The sequence below is a fragment of the Meleagris gallopavo genome, chromosome 2 (genome assembly GCF_905368555.1).
Source record: "Meleagris gallopavo chromosome 2, MGAL_WU_HG_1.1, whole genome shotgun sequence".
Classification (NCBI taxonomy): domain Eukaryota; kingdom Metazoa; phylum Chordata; class Aves; order Galliformes; family Phasianidae; genus Meleagris; species Meleagris gallopavo.
In genome coordinates, this window is record NC_139405.1 from 56,094,281 (window position 1) to 56,120,009 (window position 25,729).

General features: G+C 40.0%; 1 protein-coding gene across 1 annotated transcript in view; it reads left to right on the forward strand.

The window, feature by feature from the left end:
- Positions 1-1,985: 1,985 nt before the first annotated feature.
- Positions 1,986-25,729, forward strand: part of STX7 (syntaxin 7) — a 32,075-nt gene continuing 8,331 nt past the window's right edge. Inside the window, exons 1-4 of the mRNA XM_085217281.1 lie at positions 1,986-2,141; positions 8,777-8,921; positions 22,336-22,405; positions 24,343-24,433. Coding sequence (XP_085073407.1) covers positions 8,840-8,921; positions 22,336-22,405; positions 24,343-24,433 — 243 coding nt within the window. The 5' untranslated portion in view covers positions 1,986-2,141; positions 8,777-8,839. The remainder of the gene's footprint in view (positions 2,142-8,776; positions 8,922-22,335; positions 22,406-24,342; positions 24,434-25,729) is intronic.

Below are 25,729 nucleotides of genomic sequence, written 5' to 3' on the forward strand. Positions count from 1 at the left end.
CACAGCGATGTTTCAATTGTTGCTGGGCAGTTCTGTACAGAGACAGTAATGTTTCAGTTTTTCAGCCTCTCGTACTGTTCTGCCAGCAAAGGGGCTGGGGGCACAGGGAGCTGGGAGGGGACAGAACCAAGGCAGCTGACCTAAACTGTTCAAAGAGAAATTCCATACCATACAACAGACATCATGTGAAAAAACTACAAAACTGAGAGGAGTTGGACAAGGGGGCTGCCACTACTTGGGGACTAGCTGGGCATCAGCGGGTGGATGGTGAACCAATTTCACTGTACATCACTTACATTGTAATTATATATTTTATTTATCTCTTCCTTTTCTGCTTTGATAAATAGTTTTTATTTCAACCCATGAGTTCTACTTTTCTCTTTTTCCAGTTCTCTCCCCCATACCACTACGAGGAGGAAGGGAATAAGCAAAAGGCTGTGTGGTGCTGAGCTGCCTGCTAAATTAAACCACAAAAGTCCTCTCTCATTTGAGCATGCTTTGAAAAATATAAAAATCATCTACGTAATGGTTAATCTTTAGGCTTTTTACTTCACTGCATTGTGTTTGAGTTTTCTTGGATTTTTCTACTAGAGCTATTTGGTTACCACGTTATGAGAGTTTCCTCTACTCTAGTCATTTTCAAATCATAGCAATGACCAAGATCCATGACAGAGCAAAAATAAACACTCCTGCCTGTGAGGCAACTCAAGGGGAAGACGATCACTCTTCCCAACTTCCTTTGTCCAGGCTGGGTGTTGCAGAAGAGACAGCATTCCCAGCCACCCATAAACAGGGTTTACTCTGCAGTATTTAATTTAATCTCAGAAGTTAAGCATCCCAGCCTGCAAGGCACTGGGGAACACATGATCCTGTGATTTTTCCCTTTTAAAAATGGAGCAGGATTCAGGAGCATTTGCAGCTGCTGTGAAGAAGGCCTTAGAAGTTCATCTATCCCATGCTCCCAAGTAACTGGGTTAGGAGAGACCAGGTCCCCCCATGTCCAACTGCTAGCTCTGCCTCCCCCTTCACCAGTGGTTTTTAGGCATACAATCACAGAATCAATAAGGTTAGAAAGAAACAGTAAGGTCATGTAGTCCAACCTTCAACTCATCTCTACCATGCCCACTAAATTATGCCCCTAAATGCCACATCCATGTGTTTCTTGAACACCTCCGGGGATGGGGACTCCACCCCTCCCTGGGCAGCCTGTTCCAACACCTCACCACTCTTTCTGAGAAGAAATGTTTCCTAATATCCAACTTGAACTTCACCTGGTACAACTTAAGGCCATCACTTCTCATCCTACTGCTGTTAAGGGAGAGAAGTGACTGACTCCCACCTTGCTACAATCTTCTTTCAGGTTGTTGTAGGGAGTGACAGGATTGCCTCTGAGCATCCTCTTCACCAGACTAAACAGTCTCAGTTCTCTCAGCCACTCCTCATGCAACTTTTGTTCCAGATATTTCACCAGACATCTTTAAATATGTTTATAATCTCCCATTCCTTCAATTTACTTAGAAGTTTCTACTTCCATTTAGAGATGATGACCAAAACAGAAGGTCAAAAAGGACATTCATATAATGGCACTGTATTTCATTGTATTTCAGTGTATTTAAGTTGTGGAGGAAGCTTAGGTTGGATATAAGGAAATATTTCTTAGAAAGAGTGGTGATACATTGGAACAGGCTTCCCAGGGAGGTGGTTGAATCACCGTCTCTGGATGCGTTCAAGAACCACATGGATGTGGCACTGCGTGAAGCGGTTTGGCGGTACGAAGGCGGTGGGCTGACGGTCGCACCAGATGATCACAGCGGTCTTTCCGATCTTTCTAACCTTAACGACCCCCTGAAACCTCGCCGCCGACTGGAGGCCGCGGCTCGAAGCCCACACCCGCCCCACCCCGAGCCCTCCCACCCGACAGCGCCCTCCGTCCGTGGCTCTGGGCTCCGCAGCCCTCCCCCGCCCGGCCCGGCCCAGCCTCGCGGCCCCTCCTCCCCACGCCTCCGCCGTCACGGCGCGGCCCCCGCCCCATGACAGGACGGGGCGGTGCCGGGCGGCCAGGCCCCGGCCCTCCCTCGGAAAGCCGGCCTCCCTGTCATCGGCACCGCCGCGTCCGGTGTGAGGAGGTACCCCGGAGCCGGGTAAGGGCGGCGGGAGCGGATCGGGGCGACCGCTTCTTTCCCGCTTCCACGCTCGGGTGGCCTCCGAGGGATGGGGCGGGCGGGGCGGTGGCCGAACAGGGGCTGTCAGAAGGCGGCACGGTAGGGCCTCGGCGGGGCCTAAGGCTGAGCTGGGCAGCTGAAGGCGGGGGAGCCGTGCCGGGGGAGCGGTGCTGCCGGGGGTGCCCCGCGGTCGGGTGGAGGCTGCCCGGCCCCGGGGTGGCAGGGTGCTGCCGGTCGTGCCTCTCCCGCCGTGACATCCCCCTGGCTTTCTGCCGGGCGCTGCCGTGCTGCTCCGAGGCCTCGAGCCGGTGTGCTGTGGCGGCTTAAGTGCAGTTTGAGCGCAGGGAGTTGAGCTGCGCTGCATTCAGAGCGCTCGTGGTGTTGGAGGTGTGAGGGGAGCGAGGTGTGCTGGCTGCGGGAAGGGAGGCTGCAAATCGCCTGTGCAAATAGAGCCTGGGCTTGGGGCCCGGCGTTATCGCTGCCTTTCCTGTGGAGTGACTTGCTGCTGCCTGAGAAGTGGGCGCTCGGTGAAGCTGTGGGGGAAGTGGAGGGTTTGGCTCTGCCAGGCGTGAAACGCGAGGCACTGCGTTTGTCTTCATCAGAGCTTAACGCTAAAATCGGGAGGTACTTAATGCCGCAGCTCATGTGCCCGTGTATTCTGACTTTCTCCGAGGAAGGGGCAAAGCAGAAGCTGGGAGTGGTGTTGCCCTGCAGGCCTCTTGCTGTGAGCCTGGGGTTTCACATGAATGCTGTTAATAGAAAGGAGGAACGTAAAAAGTTGAAATTTCTTAAAATTAGAGGAAACTGGTGCTGGGTGCTCTGTTGAGCTGTTGTATTTCTGTTCCTTTGGAATAGGCATCTTTTGTACCCCTGTACAAAAAAAAAAAAAAAAAATAGTAATACTTATCTTGATGGCTTACACCAAAGAGAAGCTCTGGAAAAATGAAGACCTGTAATTTAGTCATTGTCATTGCCATATTCTGATGGGCCGGTTCCCAATGTTCATCTCCTGTTTCTTACTCGGAGGCATGGTTCTCTTTGTGAAGGCATTTCCTTGAAAACCTGTGTTGTTAGGCTTGCAAAAGGCACATTCTACTGTTGCTTAATGTAATTATCAGTGAGAATGAGTTGGATAGCGATAAGTATATTCCTTGTTAGCCATGTGTGTTGAGGGAGCATTGGTTGTCCGTTAGGCCTAATCACATTTCATATTTCCACAGTTCAGTTTTACATACTGAGCACTTCTAATGCATAACTGCGAATGTAATGTTCAAGTTACATCTTTGTTGAGAAATCTTTTCTAAGGAGATGACACTGACCAGTTACACAGTCTTAACAATTCTTATTTCTTCTTAAAAAATCATCTAGTCTTTGTGTGATGTAAGTTCAGTTTTGATGCACTTCAACACAACTAATGAGGCAAGGCCAAGGCGATTGGGCAGAGTGGAATAGAAAATTACCTTTTGATTTCTTCTTAGTGTTCCTGCATTAGAGCAAATAAAGTTTTAAAATAAACTTTGCTTGATTTCTTCCCACTTTGGATTTAGGCTTAGTTTTACCTGAAGCTGATTTGAAAAAAAATAATTAAAAAAAAAAAAATTGGAATAGTTTAAATTTCATTTCTTTTAAACAGGCAGGGAGGAAATCATGTTGCTGTTCTGTTCGCGTGTCTGTTATGCCCCATAGTTGTTTCTGTATTATAGAAGCCCATGGAGTGCCTTTGCAGATCAGGGTTCCAGCCCATCTGGAGCTGTAAAGCACAGAAGTGGAAAGTATGGTGTTATTCGTAATATGTTTTGGCCTTAATTAAACTGGGGGAGAAAGGATATAACCAAACAAAACTTACCTCCCCCACCCCACTGGAGAAAACAGTGGCAGATTTAATTCTTGCCTGTATGAGTCAGTTGTGATAATGTCTTTGGTGCAGTAGCAGAGAAGTAGTTACCTTATGGTGTGCAGACTCTCCCTTGTTCCAGAAGCTTTGATTTCTTAAAGTTTAATTTTATTACTTGCTGCTAAGGTGAGCAACAGCTGATGTCTGATGATTTGTTTTGAGCTGCCTTAGAATGGGAGCTGGAGCCACTCTGTAAAAGCACTTTGACACCTTGTCTCATCTCAGAAGCTGGTTGGCAAAACCTACTCAGATGAGGCGGACAGAGCAATGTCAACTTGCAGAAATCTTACTAATCATTGTGATGCAAATCTTCAATAGTTAGTATTGTGGCTGGCTGATGTTTTTTGGGGGGAATGAGAGTAGAATCTTTCTAATACTTACATCGTCATTTTTGATTGTGTTTTTACCCTATTTGAAGGATATATATACATATATATATGGCAGAGATTATATTACAAAGGAGGTCATATTTAGAAATTGTTTTGAAGAAGCTTTATTTAAAAAAAAAAAAAAGCATGTCCAAGAAAACCACATGACTTGTCTCTGGATATTTAAAGGCACAAAATCCTAATTCCAATCAGATTTAAATTTTCAAGCATTTCTCTGGAATGCAGTATATAATTTTTGCTTACCAAAAGCTGAGGATTCATATAAATATTCCTTAAATAGTAAAATTCTTACTTAAGTGTTCTTTGTCTTGATGTTGTGTATTGGCAGTTTTTATAGGAGAAGGAAAAAATCATAGAATGTCTCAATGAGAAAATACCAAATGGATTAGATGTCTGTTAACTGTAACCGACCAGCACCTGCAATGTAGTTAGATGATGGCTGCTGAGATCCAGGCCATGCTGTGTTGTCACATCTCATCTTTTTGTCTCAAGGGAGCTTTCAGGGATGGCATCAGAGAGCTGCTTGGTTGTAGAGTTCCACGGCCTTGTCTGGTCAGCGGAAACTGGCCTCTGCAGTCAGCAGCAACCTTACTGGAAACAGCCAAGGGAAAAGCAAATTGTTTCCATGCTTGATGAAGGAAAGCAAGAAAGCAAGTTGAAACTGAAGTTCCTTATTTACTTAGGATATCAGAGTGACTGTGATGGACAGTAATTCATTAATAGAGAAGTTAGGAAAAATGCATATTGATCTCTTGAGTTCTTTAGATTTTCTATATGTACAGAGAGATCTGGCTTCATGCAAGTATTATGTGCTCTTTTTTTTTTTCTTTTTTTTTTTTTTTTTTCCCCCTCCTGTCAATAGACTCAGTTCTTTGGTGGACCTTTTTCAGTAATTTGACAAGCTGAGTTACCTCTAGATGTGGTCTCAGTCTCAAACCATGTTGGCAAGCAGAAGATGAGAGTTAAAATCAAAAGCTTGCACCAGGCTGAAACTTTGAGAAGAACTGAGTGCTACTACAAATGCAGATCTGTTCTAGTTTGAATGCAAAACGTACTTCCTCAAACTGCAGCATATCATCATTAGTTCCCATTTAAAAAGTCATGCAGGCAGTAATGTCAAAGTGTTGCATGATGGAGAAGTTAAATACTGTGGAACTGAAAAGGGATAATTTCTATGGAAATGTGGGGTCTTAATGAATGCTCCTGTTGGCTTTGTCTGAAAGGAAATGCTTGGTGCACGTCTGTTTTGTTCCCCAGTGGCTGGTTGCCTGACCTTGCTCTTAGCAGAGCTCCCCTTGGCTTCCAGGGTGCAGCTGTCTAGATTTTCAGAGAGCAAGTGACTCCAGGCTGACAAGTGAAGGGTGTACATCTGGAGTGCTCATTCTCTTTAGACATCAGAGCTGATTTAACTAGAATGAGGAAGAAACTCGTACTTCCCTTTTTGGTTTTCTTTTTTTTGTATGTGTGTGTTTTTGTTGTTGTCGGAGAGAGTGGGTTGGTCTTTCGCTTGTTTCAGATACAAAAATTTCCTTTTCTTTGGGCTGCTCTGTGATTGGGAATTGATGAAAGCTGATGGCTGACTGCTTACCCCTCTTTCCAGTCTGTTACCTGGACTAGTCAGAGACCGGAACTTAACCCTGCACCAATTTGTGCTATCAATGTGCTCTGGAATATCATAGCTGATGGAAGAATTTGTATGGGATAAGGCAGCTATGAATTTACATTGCTATCCTATGACTTGACTGTAATTAAAAGAAGTTTAAGTTCTAATTAAAAGAAGTATGTTGTTCCTTGCCAAAACCACACTCCTTCATTTCACTTTAATTCTTTAAACAACCAAGTGAACTTCCCAAAGAAGCAACTTCAGAAATTGAAAAAAAAAAAAAAAAGTTAGCATTTTAACTATGTACACAGTTACACCGTTAGAAAGATTTTCTTGGCACCTGATGTTGTATGTCTAATACAGAAGCTGTTTGGTGATGTCTAGAAGCTGAAAACTTTCCAAATAAAAAGTTCAATTTAGGAAATGCTCATGAATCGCATCAGCTTTTATCTTTTTGGAGTGTTCTTAGAATGGGGACTAAATGATTTCTGCAGCAGTGCTGACTGTTGTACCTTCAGTTACGAGTGTGTTATAGACTCAGCACTCTGCAGTGTGATACGATCACAGCTGAAATTATTCTCTTCTTGCCTTCTGTTGATAGGGTGAGGTTAACTCATTACAGAAGACCACATGTGCTAGAGTATAGCATGTGAACTTTGCGATTTTATCATCTGAACATCTTCTCATTATCTATTATGTTTGGCTGCCCAGCTATATAGCTAGAAAGTTGAAAAGCTCAAAGTTTTGTCTATTATACAACCAGTACATTTGAGGCAGCTTCCTCATTGAAGTGCAGTGCAACTTGTTTAAAGATATCTGAAAGTCAGCTGTATTAAGTTCCAGGACAACAAGAAAGTCAAGCACTTTGCTTTTGTGAACACTTAAATGCTTGAAAAAAAAAAAAAGTGTTATGTGCAGCTGTGAGTGAATACAAATGCAAAGGGAAAAAACAGCGTGAAGGACTGTTTCAGTTCTGCAGCCTTTTACCCGAGATGATTGGTTTCTTGCTGGCTCTTCCGCTCAGCAACTGCATTTTAATGTTTAACTTCTAACATTAAATATAATATTTAACTAAAAAGTATTTTTAGCCAGTGCTGGCATGATACTGACATGTTTAGAAATAACATCTGAAAGGAAAAAGCAGTGTCAACAGTTTTGAGTATTCTTCTGTTTTTTAAACTGAAATCTTTTCATTTTATGCCTGTGATTGTATTTCCCACTAAAATGACGCAATTTCTTTTGTAAGCTGTGGAGCCATTTACTTAATGTAAATTTTACATTGAAAATACCAGTTCAGTGCAATATTGCCTAGACTTTCCAAAGAGATCAAGGATTGTTGTGCTAACCTTGATCCAGCGAAGTGGGATTTAAGCTGTCTGACTTCAGGATTTCATCTGTGACCCAAAATAACTTGCATCTGCATGTGCAACAGACTAAGATAGGAAGTATATTGCAGAGAGGCAGAATGACCTGCCAGTGATTGTGAAGCAAGCTGAAGAATGCAAATATGTGTCTCCTCATCTGCCATCAGATTGTTTATTTACTGGGAGGCACTTCAAGGCCTGGTGCCTCCGAACAGGATTTAGCAGTATCTCTTATTGAGTGGCCTAGGAAAAGAGAACATCGCACAGTTTGGGTCAAACATTGGAAATGGGGGAACTGGTGATGTTAAAACATTGAACCCTTTAATGTGAAGTGCAGGGGATTGCAAAGGATGAGATAAAACTAAGCATGGAAATCGTGGCATTGTGTGGGATGCACGTATACTCGATTTGTCTGCATTCTCACTGCAGAACAGACGCGTTACCAGTTTTCATTTGCACATGTATCCATAGCTATGTCATGTTAATTTGGATATCTTTGAACTTGGACTGGAAGTTGCTCTGTGATGATGGAAAGTAAACTAAGACATTTCCAATAGTTACTATATACTTTATAATTATGTATGTGTTCTTTCAGAGCAAGTGCATTTGCGAGCATATTTGTGTTACTGAATTTTGGCAATTTTGGCCTCTTAAAATAAGATATGATAGTTCTAGGTGCAAAAGAAAAAAAAAAAAAAAACACATCTACAAACTCATTCATATACCCAAGTTGTAGAGAAATGAATTTATGTTTAGAAATATACCAGCTGAAGCAGTATAAAATGGTAGTTCACAGAATTCAGTTGAAACTGCAGTTAAAAATCATTGGTATTTGGAGGATGTAAGGTGCCTCTTTCATTCCGATACCATATGAGAAAGTGTCACTGTTTTTCCCAGCAATTTAATATGCTAGGTTCTATCGGTAATATAAGTGATACATGGTTTGGAAATAGCCCTACAATTGGTTGTGGGCATAATTCATTAGAGGATTTGGTAGTCACAGAATAAATGTTCAACACTTTCTGTAATGAGAATGCATACTTTTTTTTTTTTTTTACTGTGGAAAATGTTAGAGCTTTAACAAAGGTAGTCGTTTCTGTGATGTAGCTGCTGTAGTGTAATTGCAGATTTTAACCTATACTTATTAATAAACCTAATAATGAGTTATTGTATTGTCACATTCTTATTTAATACTTTCTTTATACTTGAACTCTTCTTTGAAATACTCTGTTGTAGAAGAGAGTAAACGGTAGTATGTGAAGGGTTTTTAAAATCTTTCCTTGTATATTTTTTTTTATGATGATGAAGACTTCTGTAAGCCAATGACCAGGACATAATTCTGTTTTCTTTGTGGGGGGGTTTAGGTGTCTTTAATAGGTGGAGACCATTCCCATCGTGGATGACTTTGACAGCAAATCTGTCCAGCCATGTCGTACAGTGCCGGCTTGGTGGATCCTAATCAACTAGCCCAGCGCATAACTTCTAACATCCAGAAGATCACACAATGCTGTAAGTTGAATTTATGCGTGTTAATATAAAACTTCAGTGTCTGTGTTCTGGATTAGTTTCGCAGGTTCATTCATGGTAATGAGCTCTTTGACCTCAGCTGCCCAGTTGACAGGTTTGTGGCATACCACGCAGCAGGCTGAGTCCTTCAGATGTGTGGTTAAGTGTGATGTGTCTGGGAGAAGTGCTGTATCACAGAATGAATGAATAGTTAGTAAGATGGCCGCTGGAAATAAGCCAAGTTTGTCCTGGTCAGTTATGTGGCACCTTAAGATTGTGGGTTGGAGTGTTTGCTGAGCAAAGATTGCATGAAATATTTGCTGGAGCTTTCATTGCTTATCAGGGGTAGAAGCTGTGGCCATGCAGCTTGCCCTTGGAAGTACATATTAGATATGTAAATAAGATTATGCAAGTGTTAATATACCCGTGCTTAGATTCATCCCACCTGATATTTTAGCCACCTAACTGAGATGTTCAGGTTAGGGGTAAGTTTGGGCAGTTAAGCTTCTCAGTCGTTTTCCCTTCTCTCTGTTTTCCATTATATTTCCATAGGTTTATTTTATATGAACAGCAAATATAAATTGATTTCTCAAATCATGCAAAGAATCCTTTTCATCGTAAGGGAGTTGGCCATCAACAGCCAGGCTGGCAGCCTGTGGCAGACAGGCTGATGACAGACAGACAGACAGACACTGAGATGGAAGTTTCTGTTGTTAGGTGAAACCATGAAGTGAGATCAGTAGTTGAAACCGGAGTATTGTGAACACTGTCACTGAACATAATTAACCACCTTGTGCTCAGTAAGTCTGTAGTCTCATCCTGCCTCTTCCATCTACTTTCTTGCTTCTACCGTGTTTCCTTTCTCCTTGTGATCAGTATGACTTACTAAAAGAAAGCTGGCAAGATGTAGTTAGAAGGTGACATGCTACAGTGGTTACCTGCAGTTCATTCCTCCTTTTTGAAGTTTAGATGGCTAAGTGAGCAATAGAGAGGTGCTTCTGCCTTTCCAAGACCTGAGTCCAGATGTTATCTACACTGCTGCATGGCTTCAAAACCAGATCAGGCTTCAAAAAGTCTAACCACATGATTTTTTAGGAACCATTAGGTGCACAACTGGATTCCACACTTTCTTTCCTCTAGATCCTACAGAATTTTACTGTTGTAGTCCATTCTCCTCTGGTAGATTTTATGAGGACCTGGGTTCTGTGAGTGTGAGCATGTTTCCTGGATAGACCTCTCTAAGTGCTTGGCCACTTTCTAACTATTTTGTTCCCATGCTCAGGAGCTGTTTGTTTTTTTGTTGGAAGGTTACAAACCATAGGAACTTCCAGGTCAGATGGGGAGAAGCCTGCAAGCTTAGGGAACTGCAGAGCTGCTCACCTGCTGAGTAGGTGTCTATTACATGCCTTTATGATCTTGTTTAGAGGGGGAGGGAGAGAGAAATTGGAATCTTGACCCTGAATCCACAATCTTGCTTCCAAGCTGTTGGCTTCATTTTTGCACTTCTGTACAGAAGTTCTTAGTATTTATGAGATGGAGCAATGTATTTGAATTACCTCCATTATTCCAGTGCCTGAAGTTGTGGAGATTCTCTGGTTTTCAGAACGAGATTAATGAAGTGGGAGAGAATTTTGTTTCAGACTACTGGTATATTATGGGAAGTCCCTTGAAATTAATTCACACTTCTGTTAACATGCAAGCTGAATAGTTCTACACAGATATAGATGAGATACAGATTAATTGAAAGGAAACTGGTTCTTCCAGCTAGAAGCTGTCCCTTTAACTTGTGGAAGAATACAGATTAACTTCCTGAATTAGACAGTACTCTACTTTAGAGGTTTCATGATACAGAATTTTTATAGGAAACAACATTGCTTGGAATTAAAATGTTACTGCTGTACTTTTCAACTTCAAAGATGAATTATGTAGCCCTGCCAAAAGTAATAAATTTGATTTGATTCCTTGTGAAGTGGTTTTAAATGCCATATATACACAAGGTAAAAAGCATACATGAAATATCAAGCATTTTATAATGCCACCCATGTGATGCTGCTGTTATGTTAGTACTCGTGATCCTTGCTTCTTTCCTTGTTCTTTAATCCACTGCTATTGGCTGACAAAGTTCTATGCTGGTTAAGCAGACCAATAATGCAGTCACTTACAGTGAATATTGGTTTTGTTTTGAGCTGTTCTGTGTTAATAGAGAGCACCATTTATATCAGGTAAAAGCTGGGATGGCTTAGCACTCTCTTAAAGAACAGATTTTATTTGTCTGTTGATCCAGCCGTGCAGATGAAGGCATGCTAAGAGTTGTAGATCCATTCTGCCTTGGATGAACCCCTGGTAAACTGAACAGTCAGTGCTGTCTGTAATAGTAATAGACTGGCAGAGCTTTGGAGGGAAGAGAGTGTTGGATAGGTGATTTTTAAGATCTCAAAAATATAAGGTCTCTTGGAAATTTAAGTCAGGAACACACGTTAGATGTGCTAAGGATCCCAAAGTCTAGACTGTTCTATGGGGGATAAAAAAAAAAAATTCAGCTGTTCTTTAAAAACAAGTATTCTTGTTCTATTTTTCATTTCCAATACTTCTATAGAAACAAACAATTTTAATATTATCTGGCGAGTGGAGCCTACTTTCTGGCCTGTTGAAGTTACCTATGAGCTGAGATCTTGGGAGCCATCCTGGAGCATTTCTTCTTTTATTGAAACTGCAACACTGAGCCACTGGGATTGCAAAAGTTAAAGCTGTACTTGATATCCAGTGCTCGGTAGCAGTAGGAGAGTCAGAATTGGGCTCTTAGACCTGTTTATTCCTCATGTTTTCAGAGTTTGCCTGACTTTTCAATGAGCATCAGTATGAAACTTGAGGGACATGAACCACTATGCCTAAATGAGCTGTAGTGTTCTGTGTTAAGCATCAGTGTTGTCAGCTGCACTGCACATACTCATGTGCCTGCAAGCCATGCTCTGCTGTTTTGATCTTGAATCTGTGTTATCTGGGGAGAGAAACAGAACTGTGAACAGCTAGGGAAATCTCACATTTAAACGAGAAGAACAAACAAGCCTGTAGTGCACTTTGGCACTGCTTAGCTGCTAAATTGCTGTGTTACTAGAGCACAATTTATGGTTCAGACTTGAAAGTCCCTCTGTCTGGTATCTGGTCCTAAGTGAGTATGATTTTCATTCCAGGTCAGCCTTTATCTGTTTAGAAAACTTAGATTACACACCTTGTGTGGAATTTTTGAAATATAAATATACCGATGGTTGAGCTCTGTCCTTAACTTTCTAAATATGAAGAAAAGGAGCATGGAGAATGGTATATAAAAATGACACGGTCTATAGAGCTCCAACACGTCTGGATTTTGCAGATAGAGAACCTGTTATCAAGTTATTTTAATCAGTATTTGTCAAAGGAACGGTAGTCCCAGAACTTGGTTTCATAGGTCACGCACTCACTGGTATTATGGTAGCATAATGAAAGCTGCTATAACTTGTTGCATCCTCAAGGAAGGCATTACTCAAATACTTCCTGTTGGTCACTTATTTACTGCATCTAGATAGGCAAGGAAAGAGTAATGCACAGAAATCAGATGAGCTAACAAAAAATATTTCTTAATGGCAAACAAAGGCCTGTCTCCTTAGAAACTTTTCTGCCGGGCATGTTCTTTTACTATGCTAGGGAATGCCATGTAAGATGAGAGCATTTGGGTGCACATTGTGATTTTATTTATTTTTGTTTAAGGAGCATGCAGTGAATTATACAAGAGAAAATCCAGAAAATGGAAAGATTAGAATAAAATAAGTAAAACAAAAAGCTTTAGAGTATGTTAATTTCAGACTTCCTGCAAATGTAAAGATGAGGGCGAAGAATTATTGGAAATCTGTCTGGTTTCTGTATTTTAAAGAATTAGTACTTTGTGTGTATCAAGACGAGGGAAAACAGTTTGTTTGAAAGGTTGTGCCCAGCAGGGAATAGAATAGAGGTCGTGTTCGTTTAAAAGGATGATTTCACAGCTGTAAGAGTAGGAAATATATGGTTAGGATAATAGGACCCCCTTCTACTCAGCTGGAAAGATTTGACTTGTGAATCTGTGACAAGAGCTCTGCAAGATTAAATAGTTCACTGTGTTTTTGTTGTGTTTTTTTTTCTTTTTCTTTTCCTACCCCCATGTTCTTCTCAAGTCTTTCTCCTGTGTGGGGGTCATTGCCTTTGTTTCACTTTGCTCCTTATTCTTTTTGTTTGTTTTTGCACTGAGCTACCAAAGTCTCTGTAATCCTCTAAAGAAGAACAAGAGTGCAAGCTACGTAGATAATTACTGCATCTCCACTGACATCTGAAGCCTGGAGTTAGGAGCTGTTGGTTGAGAAGCAGTATAGCAATGTGTTGCATTTTGATAGAGAACGCAGAACAAAGTCTGGTGTTGATAAAGCATGCCCAGTTTTAGTGTTTAAGGGGTCTTCTGGTTTACAAACTGTAACCATGCAGTTACAGAATGCACTATGACTCATCTGAAGCATTCATATTTCTCCACTGTCCCTCTCTCCCTCCCAGTTCTCCAGTTTGTAAAGGTCACGTGGCAAGCTTTTGCCCAATGATGTCTGCAAAGTCAGTTCAATGTCATAATTTACCCTTGCTTACTTCTGGCAAGGTCAGTGATAGTGTATTTGACTTGTTTGTGGATGCTGAAAGTCAGCCTAGCTGGAGGAGCATGTGCTCTGCAAACTAGAAGATTATTTTAAAAATATGTTATGATAATTCAGTAGGCAAAATCTGCATATGGCTAGGGAGAGTCTGTCTGGCTTTAACAGAGACTTTCTCATAAGGACCACTGCTTTCTGCCAACTCCTTATTTTCTGTTTGTTAAGGTAGCACAGACATCTATTCATAAAGAACGCGTTCCCTGAAGGTCAGCTTCGACCAGCAGAGATCACTTCTGTGATACTTCTGTCATGTGATACCTCTCCTGTGACAGCAAGTTTGTCCAATTTCTGATGAATCCCAAGCATTCTGTAAGCTGATATCTTCACTGAATGTTGTTAAAATCAGAGCTGAATTACATCTATCGTATGACTTTTCCTTTCAATTTTTGTAACTGTAGAAAATCATAAACATAAGTTGAGTCTTGAGGGATACTAGATTTCTGATACGTGCCCTTTATGATCTGAAACATTCGTGAGAAATACATCTGCTGCCATGTTTATATCTCTAACAGACTTGTGTGAATATTCTTAAGAAGACTAGTATTGCCAAGTAATGATGGTAGAATGGTAAGTGGGATCACTGAGGTGTTAAAGTCACATCCTGTATGAAAACAGAATCTATTTTGTTTCCATTTCAAGTGTGGTTTTGTACAGGTGTGGTTTTAAAGCAAGTAGAGCTTGATGAGACTGTAACAGTAGTATTGTTAGAAATTTAAGTGGTAATTATAAAATCACTGTGCAATTGCAAATAGCCTGATGACCAGTGGAGACATATACAATTTTGTCTGAACAACTGTTTATTTTGGTGGTGGAACACATATATGGTCTCATCCAGACAAGATAATTTTTGCAGAACAACCTCCATTTGCAGCAGAGATGAGAAGGGATCTGGTCAGAGTTCTGCCAGAATCTCTGAAGAGATTGGGTTGGAAAGGACTTCAAAATTCATCTAGTCTGTAGATAGGGATGTCCTTCATTAGGCTGGATTGCTCAAAGCCTCATCCAACCCGGATGTGAACATTTCCAGGAATTCACAATTTTTCTGAACAAAACCTTGTTCCCTGTCTCATCTCTTGGTGGAAAACTATTTTCCTTATATCCAACCTAAATCTACTCTCTTCCACTTTAAAATCGTTGTCCCTCATCCTCACCCTCCACGTCCTGGTAAAAAGTCTTTCTCGTGAGTTATATACTGACAGAGCTGTGCGGTCTCCCCAGAGCCTTCTCTTCTCCTGGCTGAACAAGCCCAGCTCTCTCAGTCTTTCTTCATAGGAGAGGTGCTCCAACCCTCTGATTATCTCTGCGACCCTCCTCTGGGCCTGCTCCAGCAGTTCCATGTCTTTCTTCTACAGGGATCATCATGCTCTTTCCCGTGTCTAGAGTTAATTTCAGGAGGCTCACTAAAGTAGTTCAAATACCTCATTCATTCTGTTGGATTGTCCTCCTTGTAGTCAGGAAAACAGGATAGTGCATGGCAGTTTGATTATCCAGGAAGCCTTCAATCACATACTTAAAGCTCACATGCAATATGCTGCTCTCCCGTAAAAACTTCAAATAAGCCCAGGTCAGTGGTTGACAGCAAGTGTATCCCTGAGTGATAGCTACTTTCTTGTGTTGACCAGTCAGTGATGTTGCATGTCTTTGCTTCCATGTCAGTGCCTGATTAAGCTTCCTGTCTTACTGGCCTCACCTCATAACGAACAAAATTTCTTTGCTTGGGTGGATTGGTTTTATGGTGTTTGTGCAGCTATTGTGCTCTAAAGAATCATGCACTGCTTACAAAACAGAAGTTGTTCTGTAGATAAATGTTCTGAGTTTGGGTTTCAGGGAGCAGCCAGGGAGAATTTAGGATATGAGCGCAAAATGGCTTAATGACTTCCCCTCAGCTGAGCTGTAACAATTGATCATATGATCAGTTATTATGCCCTTAACATGCATTTAACGTCCTCTACATCCACATTAGAAGAACAAGCAGTACTTCAATCCCACTTGACAGCTTCTTTGTATGAACCACTAGAAATGGTAGTACACTAGCATAAAATGATTACAGTTGAACTGAAAAAATTGAAGGCAGATCCTCAACTCCAGACATTGCTACCTGTATTTCTTTCTGGTTACTTGCAGGCACGATTCCATTAAGAAATTAGGAAGCTTTAATAAAACCCAACGGAAAAGGGTATGAGACTTAGTTTTCCTGCTTTTTGTACCAATCAAGTCTCCCATTTCTCTTTTTATTACATAAATACTTAAGGTACTGTTCCTCTACACTGATGTATTGCACTTATTTTTTTAATCATCTGAAACTAAATCACTGGGCTCTTAGAAAATGGCAGTTGGGTACTCTCTTGGAGGGGCGGGGTTGCTTTTTATTAGATTGGAACAACTTTGGCTGGTGGTATCCTGATTTATTTGTTCTGGTGAACTATTACTCTTGTTAAAGCAGGGATAGCAAGGTGTATGGCACATCAGTGTTATGATTTGTTTAAAATCTTTAGTGAATGTGAACTATACTGATAGTTTTAAAGAGGTACTTAGGCTTGTACAGAAAACTCTTGATATGCTGATTTTATTGCCACTGTGCTATATTGTTGTATGTAAGCTTTTAAACAGTGTTACTCCAGGAATGTCTTGTGCAGCATCAGTCAAAAGCACAGAAAGAAAACACACTGAATGGAATTTGAATAAATTGAGGAGGTCTGTTGTCCCCAGACAAAAACTAAATGGACTGAACTGGTGTCATTTTTACAAAAAATTCTTCTGTTCCAATAACCTGCTCTGAAGAGACTCTGGGTCTAATTGGATCTGCACAGTCTGTAACTAGATGTGCTGTTTCTTGACTCATCTGAAACGAGTGGGTGATTTCTTTGTAGTTACCCAACCAATGACAATGTGCATAAAGTCTTTGACAAAGTGTGCTGAAAGGTAAGTGTTCTGCTGTTCTATACGGTGCTTATTTGCCACATGAAACTGTAGCTGAGTTGAAGCCTTGTGTGGAACAGGCATTTCTTTTGGTGTGTACAGAGGAATTCTTTGCTGGTTCTGTTTATTTTGTTTAGGCTCTGAAGCTAGAATACTGACTGAAAACCAGTGACTTTAAATCTCCATAATTAGTTGTAGTCCTACTGAATTTAGATCTCTGAGCATTATGCAGTGACTGAGACCATGTCTGCCTCTTTTTCAGCAAAACACAGTGGTGGGGTGGATGACCCCTCAGCATTGCAGCAAATAATGATGAGCAGCTGTAATTGCTGGTTGGAACTGTACTCCCTCTTTCTGTGATGAGTCTCGGGTGTTGCTGTTGTGCAATACTGAGTTCATTGTACTTGCCTGTCCAGCTTGTCTGGTTGTCATCCTCTTTGTAGTATGGTACCTCCTGTTTGTTGCTTGTTGCTGGTGCTTTTTCCATGCACGCCCATGCATTTCCTGTGGAAGCATTTGACAACAACTCTATGAAATAGGGTGATAGGATTGTTCTGGCTTGGACTGCACTACAGAAGGAAATTGTTGCTCCATGGCTATAATGCCATCTTGTGTGATCTGAATAGAAGAGAGTTCCAGGCTGCAAGGAGGCAATCAGCAGTGCTGAATAAATACTTTTTCTTGAATTTCATACTTCTGTGTTGTGGCCTCTTTTTATGAACAGTTTGGGCTGTGTGTTGGTTCACCTCACTCTTCAGCTGTGAAGCTGCAATGAGCTGAAGATGACCGTGGCCAACCGAAGGTTTTAAGGTTTGGTTTTATGAATATTAAACTGAATAACATAAAGCTGAAGGGAGATTGATATAGGAAGTTGGCCGATAGTAACTTGGGAAAGCATCTCTCTTGTAACTGGAGTTACGGGCCAGTGTTCTGAATCAAGACCATTCTCAGTTTCCCTTTTATCATGCTAAGAATTAATGTGGTATTTGGACATCTCTGACCCCTACCAGAGAAGATGGATGACCTACTCCAGGTAGCATGTGATCCAATATTTCAAATATGTTTTTAAATATGAAATAAATATTGTATACTGCAGATCTGACAAGAGCATGTTTCTTAAATACCCCTACTTTTATTTTTCTTTAAAAGTAAGTATTTCCACCATAAATCTCACTATTCCTACAACTCTTGTAGAGAAAATGAGGCCCTTTTATATTAGGCAGCATTGTAGGGCTTTTCTGTGCCCCTTTTATTTATTTATTTATTTATTTATTTATTTATTTATTTATTTATATTTATTTATTTCTCCCCTTACTTAGAGCATCCACTGCCTGTAAATGGATCCCCTGTTTGGGATAGTAAAAGCAAACACAAACTGGCTCTTAACTAATTCTCTCCTTAGGTATTCAGGTTAGATCTTAATTGTTTCTCTAGCTCATCATTAACCATGTCTAACCTGTTCTTGTGCACGTGACTGCTCAGAGAGCAGCCAAATAGCTTTCAACAGCTGATAGTTACATATTATGTGGTACAGATTAGGAATGCTGCAGAAAGAAATGAAAGTCTTCTTACCAGTACAAACATCTACTTTGACCTCCACTGCAGAGATGGCCTGAGCAGTTAGTGTACCTCTGAGGACTGAAAAATATCTGTGCACACACAGTGTGTATACTTCTGCAGCTCTGGAGCAAAGTCCAGCAGCTACTTCTGCATGCCTGTGGAACCTGAGCTACAGTGTCAGACTTTGCACTGAAAGAGCTTAAAATCACACGCAAGTTCAGGCTCTGTTGTGGGATTGGTAACGCCCAGAAGAGCAGAGAGGACCTCTGGCAGCAGTGCTACTCCTGTTTTCATAGTCCCTTGTCATTGCTACAGGGTGTGGGAAGCGGGAAGAATCAGGAAGTGAGGAAAGGAAAACCTTAAGGGATGAGGTCACCTAGGAACCTGTCAAAACTGTGTTCTGATCTTTGACTTCTGATGATTATCAGTGTATTTGTGGCTTTGTGATTTAGGCCTGTGCTGTCAGCTCTCTGGGACACTTGAGTGTCATTGCTGATGAATTGGGAGGCATCTAACAAGCAGCCAGATGCATTGATTTACCAGCCTTAATTCCCTGCATGAGGTAGAAAGCTGGTGAAACGGGGGACATTATAAATGCTGTGATCATCAATGAAGTTGAGAATGTAGGGGCCTCTGTCTTACAAAAAGTATTCCTAGGTTTCCAGCAGTTTTACTCTCCCTCTTCAGTGCAAAGACTGGCCACCATGTGCTTCTCAGCTGGTGCTGTGGAGGGAGAGAGCAGAGGTGTTTCTAACTCTCGGGGAGCTCAGGATGGCATTGATCGTGGACTGCAGCAGTGTGCCTTCCTTCAGCTGCTTAAAAAGGGACCAACTTCAAACAGATTTGTGTTTTCTGCCCTTAAGTCACATGCTCTAAGAGGGACATGGTTCGGTGGGCATGATGGGGATGCTTGGTGGTTGGACTTGATGACCTTAGAGGTCTTTTTCAACCTTTATCATTCTGTGAATCCAAGAAGTGGGGCTGTGGCCACCGTGCTTTTCTGTTGGGGAAGGGGAAGGATGTTAACTTTTATCTGAGAAGTTTTCAAAGTTAGTACTTGCTTTAAATCAAATTCTCATAAGGCCTGTGTGTGTGTCTGAAGGAACAAGACGCTTTACCTTCTTCCAGGTGGTACTGTCTTCAAACCTATTCTAAATTGTACTTTTAGCAATACATCTGTGTAAGTTCGTGAGTCTGGATAAATATCTGCAGTTTAGGTAGTTCCTTAATTATTGTTTTAAATGAAATCTCTTTGTGAGTAGACGCAACAGTAAAGAATCTGCAATAAAAAAGATCTCTGAATATATAGGAAATACGTTAGTATATTTAAGCCTGTATATGCAATCACGTGTTTTTATTAACGTGAAGGAATACAAAGGATGTAGACCTACAGGTATGTACTGTAAATTTTGCAAGATCAGTTTCTTTGCTTTATGTTCTATATTCCTGTTCTTACTAACTTGCTTAGTGCCTCTACAAGACGTTTGTCTTTTTTATGAAGATGGCACTAGGACTGCTGCTGAAAACTATTGGCAAAGTTTACTTTTACTATTCTTTTTTTTTTTTCTTTCTATTACCTTATGTAAGTAATAAGTGTTTCATTTTTTCAGTGCCCTGTGTAGTTCATGTGAATGAAGAACTACAGGAAAGATCTGTTTGTTTTTTTTTTCCTGTTACATTTATTGTGAACAGTTAAGGAAAAAAATGCCAAATTCAAGGAGTCCCAGAAGAATTGGTGCCAGTTCAGTCCTTGAGACATATATGGATATATATTTTCTCTATTTTATTTTTCCCCATCAGATTTCAAAGCCTGCTAACACATTGTTATTTTATGCTGCTTACAGACATTGTGATGTGTTTTAATTTTGCACTGAATACTCTTGAACTGGGATGAATTTCCCTCTACATAGAATGATGTAGTGTCCAGCTATGCTATGCTGGCTTTAATTTCCCCTCAATTGTTTATTTGTGTTCAGTTTTAGAAGTAGGATAAGTATCTAAATAAGCTGGTATGAAAATACTTTAAATACAGACTTTGTTTCCAAGAGCTTTTTGAGTGCAAGTCAAACCATTTTTACTTCTTCGTTTGTAATTAAATAACTCTGTCTCTAGGTGGCAGTAAGGCATGCTTTTCTGTCTGCAAAATACATTTCAACAGAGTGCTTGTAGGTTGCTTTTTTTTTCTCCTTGTAAAAATACTTAAAGAATAAATGAACACCTTGGCTCTTGAATCAGAGAGGAGAGTGTCTTTGATCAAATAAAACCGAAAGCAAAGTATTCTGAAGTTTTATGTGTATGTTAAAACCTAACACTGAATTCAAAAGATAACGGAAAGACACATTTCATTTTAAAATGATGTATTACACTGGAGAAAAAAAAAAAAGGGTTTAATTAACTAAAATATTTATTTATGGGTACTTGTGGCTGCTTCTGCATGTCTGGGCTCATGCTGCTGTGCGTGAGCATTGAGGTCCAGGAGGCTGCACAGAGCTTCTTGGCCCTTGCAAGTACCAGACCTCCACCCGGGGAAAAGGTGATGCTTGGCATTAGGTTTCAACTGTAGAAAGCATTGAAGAATTTTCACTTAGGTTTTGTTGCTTTTCAACTCGAATAAGGAACAAGCTGCACAAAACCCCATCTTACAGTTCCTGTTTCTCTGACTAAATTTTTAGCAACTCGTGACTCCTTCAAAGCCTTCTGTCTTGAGATACTTGATTTTTTTAATCTCATGTAAGACTCAAGGACTAACTTCTTCCATTTTTTTTTAACATCTTCATTGCATGAATGTGCAAAGAAGTCATTGGCTACAGCAGTCATCAAGATCACCATGCTGTGTAAATCAGTGTAGAAAGTCTGATATCTGTTTCACTGGAGACTTCTTATCATAGCCATATAATCATGGAGTTTGGAAAAGACCACTAAAATGATCTAGACCAACACCAATTCATCACCACCATGTCCACTAAACTGTGTGCCTGAATGCCATATCTGCCCTTTTCTTGAACACCTTCAGGAAGCCTGTTCTTTTTATGAGAGGATATTTTTCCTAACATCCAACCTGAACTTCCCCGGCACAACTTAAGGCTGTTACCTCTGGATACAGATAGTGGAGTCTTATTAGTAAGAATGTTCTTAGGAATTCTAGTTTTATCTGCATGCTAAGTAGTTGCATATTGTAACTGAAATTCTTTCTGTTACAGATCTCTTCCATGGTATCTATTCTTTGTGGTTTTTGCCATTATTAAACAATGACTTCTACTGTAATTTTAGCTGAATTTGGAAGAATGGGTAGTATGCCAGTGTAGTAAGAATCCTGCATATTGTTATACTGTTATGTTTTCTACTGTCTGAATGTTGTACCAGTCTGCCTGGGAAGAACACCATGTACAAGGAAGACCAGTTGGCTCCTACCTGAGGCTGAGCAAAAATAAATTATTTTGTGTACATATTATTTACTTTTAAAAGGTGTGAGACTGTTGAGCCAACGTGAAGCATGCAGAGAATTTTAGTTTTATAGTGTGATAAAGTGCATGTCTTGAAGTATCTGTCCACTTTTCCCCTTGCTTTCTCATGTGACAGTCAGTTTACTAAACCAAACGTGCAGCTTAGGTCAAGTGTTGCTTTTTTGCATTTCAAAATTATTTTATGAAATACTTTTACAACCCTGAAGTGGTTTGTTTCTCTGCTTTTAAAAATGGATGTACATACTGACGACAAGGATCTCAGAATTAAAAATTTAAATCTAGATAATCTGATTTTTGGTATTTTAATGTATGGTAAGCCCATGAATGCTTTGTTGTTGCCCTGGTTCTTAAATATTTTTGTGATAGTGTCATATCAGGCCTTCATATGGCTTTTTAAAATGGCATGCAGAAAATATGATTAAACCAGAAAATGATTGTGCTTCTAATTTACAGTATGATAATAGAAAGGCCTAATTTACACTTACTGCGTTAAAATGCTAGCCTTTAAATTGTCTGTTTCTGCTCAGATACTTGAATATATTCTCATGCTTTGCGAGAAATCCTAGGCTTTGTTTTTGAATTGGCAAAAACATTTACAGATTGTTCTGGAATGTCTTAGTGAAATCTTTTCAGTAGATTTAAAAAAAAAAAAAAAGTATTCGATATCATTCTGTTAACTGTTTTTGTTTTAGAATTGTCAAGCAAAAGAACATGAACTTATGTTGGAAATGTCTGTGCACCACTAAATTTTCTCTTCCTCTTCACAAACAGCTGCTGAAATACAGAGAATACTAAATCAGCTTGGAACACCACAAGACACACATGAGTTGAGGCAACAGCTGTGAGTATTTCACATGAAAATAATTTCATTGCATTGCAGACAGTTTCCAGGAAGAAGATTATCAAATGTGGGTTGTTGTTGTTGTTTTTTTTTTTTTCCCCTTAGGCAAGGTGCTTGTCCTCACTGAGAAAGGCAGGTATAGGGAAATATTTGAAATATACATGTCGAGGAGCCTTTTTTCATTCTTAATTAATTTTGAATACTCTTTGTGCACTAGTCAGGTGGCATACACATGTACATTGCCTACAGGATCAATATATGTACAAAACTTATGCTGTATGTCAGCAAAGGGAAAGCAACAGGACCAAAAAGCAACATTGCTGTTTAAATAACAAACACTACTTCAACCCTTCACCCCGTTCTCCAGTCAACTTCAAATCTGACTGTATCAGTTTCACAAGATAATGTATTGGATGTATTGAGTCTTTTTTTTTTTTTTTTTGTGAGATACAGTACCAGAGGAGAAAGTGGAATCTCTTTTTAATAATGAAAGCTACAGTAGGCAATGATATTGTAGAACAAATTACAAAAAAAAAAAAGCAAGGTGAAATAAGATTCAAACAGGGATGCTGTGCTTTATAGTTCAGTTGCCTGAAGATGGACTTTCATAACTAGGCCAGTCAGCATCTCTCCACTTCTCAGCACAGTCTGATGAACCAGTATGATTTTTTTTTAACATCAGCCTCATTTATTGCATAAAACTCAGCAGCATAAATGCAAGTAAACGTGTTGTGTTAACCCTGTGGATGAGAAAGTTGTCAGTCTTCACTGTGGCTAATGCTGCACACAGTAAGAGTAATATGAAAATGCGTAGTAGGAGGAGATGAGTATTGAGCCAGAGGCATTGTATTCATCTTGTGTGAACAGCCAGCTTGCTTCATAATAACCTGAGCTTGGGGCTCATAACAGTAGCCAGGTATGAGCCATGGTGGATGTCATTCTGGAGATTGAATACATCAAGATCAACGTATGTGAGTTATGCAGTAACAACAAGATCTAAGCAAAAATTCAAAACTAAAAAGGCTAGAAACTGTTGCGAATTCTAGTCCATTTATGAAGGTGCTAATGTGATAAATTTCCTTAAGGTTTTCAGCTGTAATCTTTCCACTGAACGTTTTGCCCTTCCTTTCATGTTTGAAGTTGTCTGGGAGAGTTATTTGATTACGTTCAAGTATTTATGTTGATTGCTTGCTACCTGCTTTCCAGCCTGCAAAAATAGGTTAAAAAAAATTGAGTTATTCTAGGAAGAAAAATAAAAGTGAAATTCATAATGGAAGTATGTGGTAATAGCAGAAGTAAAAAGAAACATAAAGGGCAAATAGGAATGCTGCTGAGCACAAGTCTTTTTAAAGCACAATTTCAGTTATTAAGGTTTTAAGCAATTAATTCAACTTTCCTGCTAAGTTCAGAGCTGTTGTATCATGGGAGAATATAAATCTCTTTGGATAAGCTTCCCCATGACTATCAGAAATTGGCCTATCATGGATTATGTTCATGGAATTATATTCAGGCCCAATGTTCTTCCATACAGGAAAAAGCTTGGTCTCTTACACAGTTATTCTGAACTCTTAAACAAAATAAGAGAAAGTTTTTTTCCAATTATTGATAGCCTGAAAAAAAATGATGGAAAAGCATCTTTATTTATTCACAGTAATTGGGACCTTGTTGCTGTGTATTAGGGAAACAATTACAATATCTCAAAAAGAAAAAAGTGGAAAAGGTGAGTAGTTGTGCTGTCACACCGAGGAACATTCCTTCAGTGTCCATATCATCTGGAATCCATGGTGATCTGTTGTCATATTTTTGCAGTGAAGAACAGTAGAAGGATGGCACCGTGTACTTCAGTGAGTGTTTAATACCACTGTGTTTCTGAGAACTGGTGAAACTTCAACAAAATTAGCCAGCAGACTCTAATGAAACTTTGCATTTGATTTTAGGCAACAGAAGCAGCAGTACACAAACCAGCTTGCCAAAGAAACTGACAAATACATTAAAGAGTTTGGATCTTTGCCTGCAACAAGTGAACAGGTATAAAACCAAAGAACGTAGCTTGTTTGACTATCATGTTGGCTCATGTAGAGTATTTGAGTGACTTCAGTTCTGTATGCCTATTTTTTGTACTCTGCACCAGGCTTTGTAAACACTGTTTGGTCAGTCAGGACATTTTGGCAGGGACAACTACTACACAAGTATATTTTTGTGCAACCCAGACTTGTTTCAAAGATGTTTTTAAATATCAGGATTGAGTTTGACTGAGAAGGCAGGACTCAAGACAGTACATTGTGCCTGTGATCTCAGCTACGGCACTCAGTATCTGTAGCAATGCTGCTGCTGAGTTTGACTTACCAGGCACTCTGAGTGCTTCCAGTGGCCAGGAGTTATTGCCTGCCTTAACCATGTGGCAGATGACCAAATCTGTCACACTGTCCAGATAACTTATGCAGATCAGACTTATTCTGCACAACTCAGATCAGCATATATGCTATGTCTTGTCCACAAGCTTTTCTTTTCTTAAGAGGAATGGACAGGAGCTGTTACTGAAACAATTTGTGCAGTCTCTGTGCTGCTTCTTTCCCAGATTTGTGTGAAATACAGGCAGGAGTTTACATGCAAAGTAGCTGTTGTTAGTAGCTTGCTCTCAACTTCTGTCCTTTGATTTCTTATAGTAATGAAATCCATGACTTAAATAAGGAAAAAGCAATAGGACCCCAGAAAATATGAATGCAGCCACTTGGACAATTTGTCTGATCTGTGACTTGTTAGCAAGGAGCACTTAGGAAAGTGTATTGTCTTGAAACATTTCAAATGGCAGGCTGTGTTCCACATGGGCTCTGCCTGTTAAGTTGTAAACTTCTAATAGAGTTAGAACTTGGTCTTAGTATATAACCTCTGGTTGAGGCAAAGATGTTTTTTATTCTTTGCCTTGTCGCTGAAAAGTTGACAGTGGGATATTTTACTGTTTAATTCTAATCCTTTTATCGTGAGCATTTTCATCAAAGACAATGAAATACACAGATGTTGGGTTGATGAATGGCAAGTTATGGCCTTTCACAAATTTGGAAGACAGAGTTGGTATAATGGATATATTTAGGGAAATAAAATTGAGGCTTTCTGGTGTACCTGGTATTGCCATTTCTTCTTTGGCATCTTCCTCAAAAAAAAAAAAAGAAAAAAAAAAAGATAAAGAAAAAAAGAAGAAAAAAAAAAAAAAAAGACTTGAAAGTTAGAATAGGTATTTTTCTAGCAGTTTTTAAGGATTTGGAAGGGGTGTGTGCCCACTTCTGGTTGCAGTTCAATATGAATTTCCAGTGTTTATGTAAAATA